We start from the raw sequence: 13,367 nt of genomic DNA, 5'->3' as shown, positions 1-13,367 counted from the left end.
CTGCAGTCCCACTAGTAGCATATAGGGCCAGATTTATCAAAGACATGGTCGCCCTAGTTTCACACAACAGGCTGCATGAGTGCCACAACTTTTAAGTTAGATTTATCACACCAGGCAAGGCCATCTTGTGGGTCTTGCCTGGCTTGATAAACTTAAAGTAATGCAACACAGCACAAATCGCGGTGTTGCATTACTCTGCCCTGTCCCATTTCTTCAAAGAAAACAGGGGTGTGTTTAAAAAAAACAAAAGCTTTGTGTTTTTTTTTTTTGTTTTTTTTAAAGTATGAGAGTTGCCAGTGGTGTCTACATAACTGCCTACTCCAAAACAAATCTTTGTTAACACTCACAAAGAGGAAGAGGTTTCCAGGGAACTTTTCCCTTTTGTGAATGGGTTAGCACCCTAACTCCGAACTACGATGGTAAACCATTGATACATTGGGTACTGAATTGTTATTTGGAAGGGACACCCAAAACATGCCCCGTCCAAACACTGATTTGGTATCCAATACTAGACACTTTTTCGATTTTAAATCCTAACCATTTGGTGCCTGAGTCCTGGGTCACATGACTGGGAGTAGCTGGGCAGTTGACCTCTGTGTATTCCTCCCAGACAGTGAGGCATAAGGGGGACTAGGTGTTGGCTGGATGTGCCATCCTGCCAGGATGGTGGGGACTGAGCTTTTCCCTGCCCTATTAACATTTCAAAGGGCTTCCTCCAGGCACTCAAAAAGAAACATGGCACCAGCCTTTTGTCACCCTATACTACTTGGAGCCTGGGAAGGGAAATGAAGAAACGTTCCAGAATCAGATGTGGGAATAGTATAGGGAACCCCTCCCCCTCCTCACCCACCAACGTTATAGGCTGGCACTAGGTATAAATATTGGACTTCCTGAGTCACTCAACAGATCACTTCTGGACCTGTGGAAGTCTTAGAAGAATGGCTGTTCTGCTGCCTGAAAAAGGAAGCCTGGACCTGCTCCTTGAACCGAGGACCACCGATGTGACTCCAAGGGTTAGGTGATCGGCCTCCTGTGTGAGCTACATGGGCTTAATAAACGTGAGAGACCTGTACTGCATCTTCCCAGCTGACCAAACCCATCTGGAGCTGCCTGTGCCCTGATGTTGGACTTTGCAGGAGTGAATTATAATCCTGAAGAGGTGTCCCCAGGTCCTGGATCCTTGGCTTGCATCAGAGTGCATTCCTTTTGGCCCAACAATGGGTCCCCTAAAAAATGACAAAGCATAATGCATCTTAATACAGAACCTTGCATTGCAGCAACTCCCAGCTCCTCATCAATGGCTTCATTGAAACAGATGCAGTCAGGGCAGCCCCTGATCAGCAGCCTCATGGGAACTGACGCAGCTCAACGCAGAATGAAGCAGGACCTCACATCACAGCCCAAGTACAACCAGATGCACTGACCAGTGTGCTAAACTTGGTCCTGTACCCAACCCATGCTAAATTGTGGTTGGCCTGAGATAGTGACTTTTCTGCAGTCTAGCATGCCCCGATAACCAATGTTGGCTTTTTGCGCTTATTAGCACTACTTTTACTTAAACCTTTAACACTGCATTACTCCAGTTCTACTGATTGGATTTTTTTTTGTTTTTGTCCCATTTTATGTATTACATTTTCAATGTGTTTCTAAATTGGTTTGGGATGTTTCCTGTGATGTGTTCTAATTTTATTACTGATTGTGTGCTGCATAAATCCTTTACACTTTGCCCTAAGTTAATCCTCAGTGCTTTTGTGCCAGTCTACCAGAAGATTAAGCATAGGTTAATTTAGTGACTTTCGTGGTTCACCCTGGCAAGTGTTGTGGTTGTTGCTTGAAAAAGGTTTTACCCCCCTTAACCAATGGCTCGGTTTCACACACAAAGCCTGAGTTATGGAGCCAAATCCATGTTTTGCAGTAAATCTGTTTCAGTGATCTCAGTAGCTTTATTCCAAAATATGGAGACCGCTTAACATATGTACATCCATAAAACTCTAAAAGCTACAGGTGAGAAAGATAGTTTGTATTACACTTACTTGGCACTGATTTTGGTACTTTTTTGCCGGACGTCCCACAATATAGATCTGCGTTGGTGACAGTCCCAGAACATTGTAGACGGAGATATCCTTCATCGAGCCATAGGCTGCACAGATTTTTATGTGGCACTACATACAAACAAAGGTGTGCGTATTAATATATTTCTGTAGTAGCATTAGCATTGACACATGCAGGATTTGAATATTAACTATGTCAAGGCAAACATAAGAAAAGGGTAAAGCGACCACATGAAAAACCTCTTATCAGGCATCCTAAACTTCTGTTTTTGTTGCTTTACAACCTCCAGGAAGGGAGAGACATTGTGCACTTTCTTTCATGCTTAGTAGCCGTTTGTAACAAACTAATTAGCTAATTTGTTTAAGTACACAGTAAAGTGTGCACCACATTCACAAGTGTCATAAAAAGCCCTAGCGCCACAGGAGTGTCACATTTAGTGATGCTCCTGTGGCGCTAAGCACAGCGCCTTATTTACAAGGTGGTGTTAAGCCACTTTTTGTGGCTTAACGCCTCCTTGTAAATACAGCCCCTTCCCACATAGCACTGCGAGTGAAAGGGGCGTCAATGGGTGTTGCTGTGTGTGTGCCACTGCAACACCCATTACTTTTTGACGCTGCCTCAGATTTATGAAATCTCAAAGCCTGAGGCAGTGGCAAAATCTAACACCTCACCCAGGGGTGGGGTTAGCAAGACTCAACAAAGAGGAATGCTTATATTCCTCGTTTTTTGCTTTTTCTATGCGTGCTGCATTCTGCCGCACGCATAGAAAAAAGCAAAATGCCAGAAATTATTGTTTATGTGCGGTAAGGAGTCCCTTCCTGCACATAAACAATCATTTGAAAATTACTCTTTGGCACTTCTGTGTGTGCTGCATAGTGCAGCACACACAGAAGTGCCAAAGTGCCATTAGAGATTGTTTAGGTGCAGGAAGGGACACCTTCCCGCACGTAAACAATCACACCCCTCAACACAGACATCCTTGCACGATGGTGCAAGAATGCCTGCGTTGGCAGCTAAATTTAGCACCAGAGCAGGGGGAAACGCAGGGGTGCGCCGTATTCTCTTAAACATGGCACATCCCTGCGTTTCTAAAGTGGCACAGCACAGCCAACTTTGGTGCAGCACCGCACTGCACCACTCTTCTTTAAATCTGGCCCCAAATACCCATTAAAGGGGGCATGCAGCAAGACCTAACTGGCCACTGCATCTTGTCAGTGGACCATCGCACATGGAGGTCACCCTCACTGACTATATGCAAGTGATGGGAGTATCATTGCAGAGTGTGAAATCACTCTTTTCCGCAGCCATTTTTTTTCCCACTGCCTGAAAACCTGTTTCGCTTTCTCAGGTTCCAGGGAATGGTGACACATATGCAAGAATTGATGGTCCTCCGGCTGTGCTGAGAGAAAGACCCCCCCCCGTTGTAGCCACCACTGCAGGGGCTTGCTACCACAACAATGAAGGCAATAGAGGACCCTATCATTACAAGAAATGGGGGTTCAGCTGGGTATGCAGAGGATCTGTGGCACATGGAGGTACTGCATAGCAGTATTATCTCTGCTAGCCACCATTTAGTTATTAGTTTGGTGGGATCTGTAGAGTCCTTGCTTGACATCTTGCGGCCATATTTCAGTACTTGATAGCCGTTTGACAAAAAGGACTGGTCGTGGTGCCACAAAAACAGGGTTTAATGTATTAGCTTAACTAGAAGGACCAAGGTCTGAAACCTTCGGATGATGCATGATGATGCCTCATCATTTGAAGGTGTGAGTGGGAGAGGGCAGTCCCAGACCTAACCTGTTTTGGGGGAATTACCATTACAAAAGCCAGGTTTTTAAGATGGAAAGTCTGAGTGGGTTCTTCAGGTGCAGATTCAAAGCTTTCCGGTGTTGTTATCTGTGTCGTCCGATGGTTCTCCTAACAAGTGTCTTTAATTTACATTTGGATCTCAGTTGTTTCCTTTCCCGACCTGAGGGTATGACCACAGGTTTAATGTTGTATCAGCTTCTGCAAGCTCAGTGCCTCTTGCTTCATGTTTGTTCTCTTTATTTCACTGGGAGAGGGTACCTCTTCCAAGGCCGAGGAGGCCCTGACAGACTTCTTTAGAATCACGAAGTCTTGATCTTCATCTTGTATCTTTAGAAGCTTCTGAAAGGCCTTCTTTGGTACACCAATGTATACTAGGTTTAAACTATGTAGTAAAAACACCACACCAGCCCCTGGGAGTTTGATGTGGTGTCTCGTTTGCAGAAAAATAACTTTGTAATATTTCTAATGTGGAACACCCCTTACCCAACTTGTGGTACTGAACAGGGCTGGGTACCATCACACGAGGCACTCAGAGCATCAATAACGAAATCATTGAAAAATTTAAGCTTTGAAAATAAAATGTATAGGGAACTCATAAGGTTAGATTTTTTTTAAAAAATTGACATGATTGTCTTATAGAACACATGAATTTTCCATGCTAGATTATGTTAACAAAAAGGTGTGCAATCAAGGAGAAACACAGACCTACAAAGTTAAGGTTCACAGGTAAGAGAGGCTTGAAAAATGCATGGTACTGAATAGATGATACTGTGTGTGTGCATTGTAATGGAGTTAAAAGAAATACAAAACACCCATTGAGAGGGCTGCGGAACCCGTGCATAAACACACCTTTCACTTGCTAGTTAATCTCACCTCTTGCATCAAGTTCCGGAGGAAAATGGTCTTTTGACGGAGAGGGTCATGGACTAGACCATCTGAAAAAAAGATCATCCCTTGTGGGAAATTGTGCTGAGACAGCCAAGAGACCACTCGCTGCTTCTGCATGTCTGGGCGGCCAGTGATGTAGATAATCAAGTAGCCTAAATCTTGCCAGTGTCTACAGAGAAAGCATAAAGAGGAACAAATATGAAATGAGGTGCAAGATGAGGGAACAATCTTGAGATTACTTGACTTTAACTCTTCTAAAAATCTCTGCATCTCATACAACGTAAATACACTAAATCATCCGGCTGAACTCCTTGTGCTAAGCGCAATTGTGCTCCTGGTCTTGTGCTTCCAATGGTACTCTATGCAGAGCCACTATTTCAGAACCTATTATGTGCTGTCTTCATAAAACTCAACATCTCTTATGTAGATTATAGTGGAATCAAAAATGATGGTTGTGATTCCTTTCCTGTCCATTTTTGGCTGCCTCTTGTCTTTAATTACCTCAGCTGACACTTTGATTCATAATTTGAGAAACCCAAGAAAGGTTAACATTCTGTAGACATCATTATGCACAATTCACAGTATTTCAGTCCCCTCGCAGCCTACAATCATTGGCCTCCCACCTTATTTTCACACCTCTATATGAAGGTCCTTAGAGCTCTGATTTAAAAAGAAAAAAAGCCAGAAGTCTTTCTCATAGGTTTCTCTTGAATGTAGCATTGATTTGTGACTTTCTGGGGATTAACAAACATTTACTGGAGTAGTCCTGGAAATCTCCAACAGACATGATTTATAACTGCTTCCACCCTTCTTGTTTGACAGATAAATTGTCATCTTGGTTGGCCAGTCATCAGATAACACTCCGATAAGCTGATACTGGAACAGTTATCAAACTCAAGCACATGGCCTCCTGAGCTTGTCTTCTTGAAATCAACGCTTGGACGACCAATAAAGGCGTATTTCCAAACACATTAAATACCGAAGTCTTGACAAGCAGCAGTGGACCTTTTACCAAACTATGTGACAGATGTTAACCCTCTACCTACACTTTTTATTTTTCTGAGGAATCTTGGGAGCCCTACTGGGACACTGACCTCAAATTAACATCTCAGTTCAATTCAGCTGTCATATTTTTCTTTTACCAACTCAGTCCTCTTAGAAGTATATTCCCATTTGTGGTATTTCTGGTAGTTCTTCTTTGATTGAAAGGCATCATAACACTTTTCACTCTCTGGTCTAGACTACAGGAATTGACTTTACCTCGCTTCATCTACAAACTTTCTACACATACTCAAAGTTCAAACCTTGCAATAAAACTCTTTGTCCTTGGATTACATAACACTTGCTTGATAAGCACTCCACAGACTCTGTGCCCTTCTCTTTGTTCTTTTTACGCTCTCTCACTTTTTTGCCACCTTCGTCCTTGTGCCCTTATCCATTATCCACTCTCTTTGTGCCGGTTTTCCACTCTCCACTCTCTCTCTTTGTGCCTCCTTTTGCCCTTGTTCCACTCTCTCTCTCTTTGTGCCTCTTTTGCTAGTTTTCCTTGTGCCAGTTTTTCCTTCAAGCCCTTCTCCTCTAGTCCCTCCCATGCTTTCCCACCTTCCCTGCTCCTTACCTGCATCTCGCTTGTGTGCCTTCTCCTGCTTCTTGTGCCCGCACTTCCTTAGCACTGCCCTCTGACTCCCATGCTCACCCCTCCCAGGACCTACTTACGAAGGTATGCCAAAGGGACACCGAGCTGCATCAGTCCCACAACCGGTGCCTTGGACTCTGGTTTAACCAAATGCCACTCCTACACAGCCTCCCTCCTGCATGCACTCAACACCAGTCACCATCTAAAAAGCTGCTTCTGTGCCTCACTTTGTTCCATGGTAGGACATGGTAGCACTCACTGCCATTTCACCTGCACCAAAACACTCCCCCCATTCACCACACATACCTTGCCCTATCTGGCATGCATGCTGCTCAACACCAGATCTCTCAGCAAACATGCCACCGAGATTTGGGACAGCATCTATATGCGTTCCCTGGACATCCTCTACTTGACACAGACCAGACTAAACCTCACATCGGCAACGACCATTGCCCAAATCATTCCACAGGGCTACAAGATCTGTTGCCAGGACAGTCCAAACAAGCTAGGAGGGGGACTTATCATTATCTACAAGGACCCCATCACCTGAACCGCCTCCACCAACGAGAACACAACAGTCATGGAACATATGCACTTCCTACTACAGACGGACAACTACACCACCATCATAGGCACCCTAGCTTACTGACCCCATGGACCAGGCAGCACCTTCAGCTATCTCCTCAAAGCTACATCGCCCACTTTCCCATCAGCTTGAATGACTTCATCCTACTCGGTGACCCAACTTCCATTTCAATGACCCTAAAATCCCAACTCTACTGCCCTACTAGAGAGATGGGGCTCAGCTAGATTGTCTAAGTCCCTACCCACAATGCAGGATACACCCTCAACTCCATCTTCACCAGCAACATGGTCTAGTTCAGCCACCTCACTCCACTCACTTGGACAGACCACTCCATCATCCACATCTTCATCGACACACCCGAACCCCCCCAAAGCCAGGACTACTAACAACGTCAGCTGTAGCTGGAACAAAATAAAGGACGAGGACTAGACTAACACCCTCAGTGTTTACCAACCAAACCTCATCAGCGACCTGCATGCCAACCTCAAAGCAACTGGATAACGACCGGCACAAACACTCTAGCCTCCCTGAACAATGTCAAACACTAAAGAACCAACACACGAGCCAGCTGGTACACCGATGACCATAGAACCTCCAAATGCCACCATAAACGGTTGGAGTAAAATGTAGAACCAGCCACGACACCACCACAAGAAATGCATACACGTCTGCATTCAGCAAATGCCACACCCAACTCAACAAGGCTAGAAAAACTGAAAAACAGCTTCAACAACGCTCTGCAATGTTATCAAACAAGTCTCCAGCCCACCAGCAGCCACCAACTCCATCACCCCTTCCAAAGATCTCTGTGACAATCTCTATGATTTATTTCACAACAAAATCCTCAACTTCTACAGCAACTTCAACTCCCAGTGGAAGACACAAGACCTCATCGGCCACCTGCCCACCATCACTAAATCAGACTACCAAATCACAAACTGGAAACCCCTCAGCCCAGAAGACACCGTCGAAATCATGAGAAAAATCCACTCGAGGGCCACCTTTGCCCCCACCATATCTTTAACGTAGGAGGAACTCTGATCAGCTCCCAACTCACCATCATCAATACCTTCCTTGACAACTGGAAACAGGCAGAAACACAGCTCTCTTGAAAAAAAGCCCACTGCAGACCCAAAAGAACTCAGCAACTACAGACCCGCTCTTGCCCTTCCCATTCTAAGCTGTGGAGAAAGCTATCAACAAACCGCTCTCCAACCATCTTGAACAACACCACCTATTAAAAATCTCGCTGTCTGGATTCTGCAGCAACCATAGCACGGAAACTGCACTCATCGTAGCAACTGACGACATCAAGACCATCATGGACAAAGGGGAAACCGCAGCACTTTTACTACTCGACCTCTCTGCAGCCTTCTACACCATCTCCCACAGCACCCTCATAAAAAGACTCCACAAGTCTGGAGTACATGGACCTGCCCTAAGATGGTTGGCTTCTTTTCCCTCAGACAGGACCCAGTGAGTCAGGCTCCCGCCCTACACATCTGAACCAAAGAACCTCATCTGCAGGGTTCCTCAAGGATCACTGAGCCCTACCTCTTCATTGTCTACATGGCACCAATCGCCCACATAAGATCCAACTGAATCAAAATTGTCTCCTACGCAGATGACACCCAGCTCATCCACTTCCGCACAACAACATCCACACCACCAGGACCAATTTCACCACCTACATGTCAAATGTAGCAAACTGGACGATAAAAACTGAATATAACTCAACATGGATGAAACAGAAGTCCTGCTCTTCAGGAACAAGAGCTCTTCCTGGGATTCCGCCTGGTGGCCAACAGACATGGGACCCACACCCATCCCCACTGACAATACCAAAAACCTCTGTATCATCTTGGAGGACAGACCAAACAAGTGAACGTTGTCACCTCCTCGTGCTTCTTCATCCTATGCATCCTCTGCAAAATATTCCAATGGTTCCCCACTGACACGATACACATGGTCAACCGGGCCCTCATCACCAGCAGACTAGACTACAGCAATGCACTTTACACTGGCATTACGAATCTGCCACCAGACTCATCCTCAACATCCCCCACAGCGCACACATCACACCCCAGCTCAGAGAACTACACTGGTTTCCAATCCACCCATGCATACAAAGCCCTCCACAACGTCAGACCTGCCTACCTTAACCACTGTATCAACTTCCACCAACTCACCAGGCAACTACGCTCAGCAATACTCCACCTCATGCAAATACCCCGCACCCGCAGGAGCAAATCAGGATGACACTCATCTTCCTACATTGCAGCCAAATCCTGGAACAACCTTCCACACAAAATCTGGACCTCCCCATCCCTACGCAAGCTATACAAGTAACTGAAGACCTGGGTACTCAACTAGGAGCATGATCGACCTATTTATCTACTCCAGTGCCTGGATAACCCTCAGGTGATAAGCTCGCTATACAAATCCTCATAACGTAATGGGAGTGTTAGAAATGGGGTCTTTGGTTGGCAGTCAGGTTACCCCCTGTCCAAGCAACGACCCTCACTCTAGTCAGGGTAAGTCACGCATAATCCAAATTATCCTGTGCTCCCCCCCTGGTAGCTTGGCACTGAGCAGTCTAGCTTAACTTAGAAGGCAATGTGTGAAGTATTTGTGCAATAAATCACGCAATAACACAGTAGAACACCACAAAAATACACCAAACAGTGTTTAGACAAATACATAATATTTATCTGGTAAGATGCAGGTCAAAAAAATCAATAAGTATACGTTAAAATATCACTGTAAAAATGATATAAAGTGTCTTTAGTCTTTAAAAAGCAGTAGGAGTCTCTTTAAAGAGTAATAAAAGTACTTGGTCTGCATTCAAAATCTCCACAAGGGACTGCAGAGGAGGAGATGCGTGGAAAACAGGGAGGTTGCGTCGGTTTCTCCTGGCGCACACAGACAATGCATTGTTTATTTTCCACGCAGGGCAGGCTTTGCATCGATTTCCGGAGCGCTATCTTGGATCCTCCTTGGGTTGCAGGGTTTTCGGACACCCCGGGGACGATGGTTTGAAATCCTGGGCGTGTAGAACGGAGTCACAGGAGCTGCGTCGATCCGGTGGGCAATGCATCGATTCCTCTCAGGAAGTCAGGCTGCATCGTTCCGGCTGGGCAATGCATAGATCCAATAGGCCATGCATCGAAGTTCCGGTCGCAACGCTGGCACTGCGTCGATCTTCTCTCGCAAAGTCTGGATGCGTTGTTCCATTTCGGCGTGCATTGATTTTCTCACCGCGATGCAGGTTGTGCGTCATTTCTTGCAGGCTGTTAGTCCAATTTTAACCGCACAAGGAGTTATTTGGAGAGATGAAGGGGCATATTTATACTCTGTTTGCGCCGGAATTGCGTCGTTTTTTTTTATGCAATTCCGACGCAAAACTAACTCCATATTTATACTTTGGCGTTAGACGCGTCTAGCGCCAAAGTCCATGAAGTTTGCATAATTTTTTAGCGTGGACACCTACTTTGCGTTAATGATATGCAAGGTAGGCGTTCCCGTCTAAAAAATTGACTCCGAGGCATGTGCGCCGTATTTACACTCCCGGGCAAAATTCACGCCGGGAGTGGGCGGGTAAAAAAAAAAGATGTACGGCCGCTTTAGCGCCGTTTTTTAGCGCCTGGAAAAGGCAGGCGTTAAGGGACCTGTGGGCTCGGATGGAGCCCAGAGGTGCCCTCCCATGCCCCCAGGGACACCCCTGTCACCCTTGCCCACCCCAGGAGGACACCCAAGGATGGAGGGACCCATCCCTGGAAACTTAAGGTAAGTTCAGGTAGGTATTTTTTTTAGTTTTTTTTTTGTGGCATGGAGGGCCTGATTTGTGCCCCCCTACATGCCACTATGCCCAATGACCATGCCCAGGGGACATAAGTCCCCTGGGCATGGCCATTGGGCAAGGGGGCATGACTCCTGTCTTTGCTAAGACAGGAGTCATTTCAATGGGGGTTGGGAGTGAAAAAAAATGACGCAAATCGGGTTGAGGCGAAAAATTTGCCTCAGCCTGACTTGCCCCATTTTTTGGCGCCCAAGCTCCATATCCCCCTACGCCGGCGCTGCCTGGTGTACGTCGTTTTTTTCCACGCACACCAGGCAGCGCCGGCGGCTAACGCCGGCTAACGTCATTGATTAAATACGGCGCCCGCATGGAGCTTCAGAATGGCGTTAGGCGGCGCTAATTTTTTTGACGCAAAACTGCGTTAGTGCAGTTTTGCGTCAAAAAGTATAAATATGGCCCGAAGTCTTTTCGGTCCTGAGGCTTCAATAACAGGAGGCAAGCTCTATCCAAGCCCTTCTCAGCACAGCCAGAAAGCAGCAAGGCAACAGCAAGGCAGCAGTCCTTCTCAGAAAAGCAGTACAGGTGAGTCCTTTGGGCAGCCAGGTTCTGGTTCAGGGATTCTTCACCAGTGGTATCTTGTCCAGAAGTGTCTGAGTTGGTAGGGTCAGAGACCCTGCTTAAATACCCAAATGTGCCTTTGAAGTAGGGTAGAATTCAAAGAGTGGCTTAAAACTGCACAAGGTCCCCTTTTAGTTCCATCCTGTCTGCCAGGGTCCCAGTAGGGGGTGTGGCAGTCCTTTGTGTGAGGGCATGCTACTGTCCTTTGACATGTAAGTGTCAGGCCCTCCACCCTCCCAGGCCAGGAAGACCCATTCAATATGCAGATGTATGCAAGTGTGACTGAGCATCCTGTGTCTGGGGTGTGTCTGAGTGAATGCACAAGTGAGCTGTCAACTAAATCTAGCCACACGTGGATTGGAAGGCACAGAAGGATTTAAGTGTAGAGAAATGCTCACTTTCTAAAAGTAGCATTTCTAAAATAGTAATACAAAATCCAACTTCACCATTCAGCAGGATTTTGTATCACCATTCTGGCCATACTAAATATGACCTGGCTACTCCTTTCAGATCAGGATCGACCACTTAAACAGTATACAAGGGTAGCCCCAATGCTATCCTATGAATGAATCAGGCCTCAGAGCACTGTAAAAACTAATTTAGGAGTTTTACACTACCGGGACATATAGAACACACATGTTCCTGTCCTGCCTTTTACCTACATAGCACCCTGCCCTATGGGCTACATATGGCCTACCTTAGGGATTACTCATATGTAGAAAAAGGGGAGTTTAAGGCTTGGCAATTACTTTTGAATGCCAAGTCGAAGTGGCAGTGAAACTGCACACACAGGCCCTGCAGTGGCAGGCCTGAGACATGGTTAGGGGGCTACTTATGTGGGTGGCACAACCAGTGCTGCAGCCAACTAGTAGCATTTAATTTACAGGCCCTGGGCACATGTAGTGCACTTGAATAGGGACTTACAAGTAAATCAAATAAGCCAATTGGGTATGAGACAATGTCACCATGTTTTAAGGAGAGAGCATATGCACTTTAGCAGTGATGAGCAGTGGTAAAGTGTGCAGAGTCCCTAAAGCCAGCACAAATTAGGTTAGAAAAAGAGAAGGAGGAAGGCAAAAAGTTTGAGGGTGACCCTGCAGAAAGGCCATTTCCAACAGGGAGAAATCTGTATCGGCTGATTAACCATCACCTCACTGACAAACCAGGCCATGCCTTTCTCAAATGGGCACACAGAGGCAGACAAACTTTCGGCACTGCTCACATCTCACACAGGACCTCTCTTTAAAGTTTTGAATGAAGGACCTGGCTTTTAGTGGCAATCAAGGAATGCGGCTGAGCACCAGTGTAGAGCTCTTACAAACAAAGGACTGATCCTGCCATCTTGAGGAATCCCATTAGACTGCAGGAGGGTGTGGAATGGCCAGTAGGCTGCTCTAGAAAAAGTGCTGTTGGGGGTAGAGCAATGACGTCTCATGTCTGGATTGGGCATAGACATCCACTTTCTGCAACTATCCACTTGCACTTTTAAATCCCTGCACAAGGTAGAAATTCTGAGAAGGAAATGGAACTGGAGGAGACCAGGAAGGATGGACACAGTGTAGGTGCACCCCTCAATGGAGTGAAGGGACACTCTGGACTTCTACTTTCTTGGGCTCTGTTGTCCTCTTCCCTCCCTCTTGGGGGATAGCAGAGGATGGACTTGCAGGGTATTCTAGAGGAGAGACATCCCATAAAATGTCTGTGGAGTAGTTCTGGCTGGAGGTGCCCTACACCAAACAGCTGCAAGACTCAGAGGTTCCCTGCATATTATAAGGGAACAACCATGAGGCTCATGTGCAGTATTTTGCATGCCAACAGGCCACGGAAATATATGTACCACACCCAGCAGTTGATTAATTATTCCCTAGGGAAGACCAGTGCCCCAGAGTACTAAACCAACCAAAAGTGGCCCACTGGACATCCTGGGTCCCCATCAGTACTCTCCTCACCCCCAGGGAGGGGCAGTGCCCCGGGAAAAT

The 13,367-nt window shown here is 46.2% G+C and overlaps 1 protein-coding gene across 2 annotated transcripts in view; it reads right to left on the bottom strand.

The window, feature by feature from the left end:
- The window catches only part of PITPNM3 (PITPNM family member 3), a 1,929,018-nt gene that overhangs the window by 12,387 nt on the left and 1,903,264 nt on the right, over positions 1–13,367 (bottom strand). For both annotated transcript variants that reach the window (XM_069226994.1, XM_069226995.1), the window contains exons 17-18: positions 4,735–4,918; positions 2,034–2,162 (exon numbers count right to left, since the gene is read on the bottom strand). In XM_069226994.1, the coding sequence (XP_069083095.1) occupies positions 2,034–2,162; positions 4,735–4,918 (313 nt within the window). The remainder of the gene's footprint in view (positions 1–2,033; positions 2,163–4,734; positions 4,919–13,367) is intronic.

Source organism: Pleurodeles waltl, chromosome 3_2 (genome assembly GCF_031143425.1).
Source record: "Pleurodeles waltl isolate 20211129_DDA chromosome 3_2, aPleWal1.hap1.20221129, whole genome shotgun sequence".
Taxonomy (NCBI): Eukaryota; Metazoa; Chordata; class Amphibia; order Caudata; family Salamandridae; genus Pleurodeles; species Pleurodeles waltl.
This window is presented reverse-complemented; position numbering and strand designations above follow the sequence as displayed.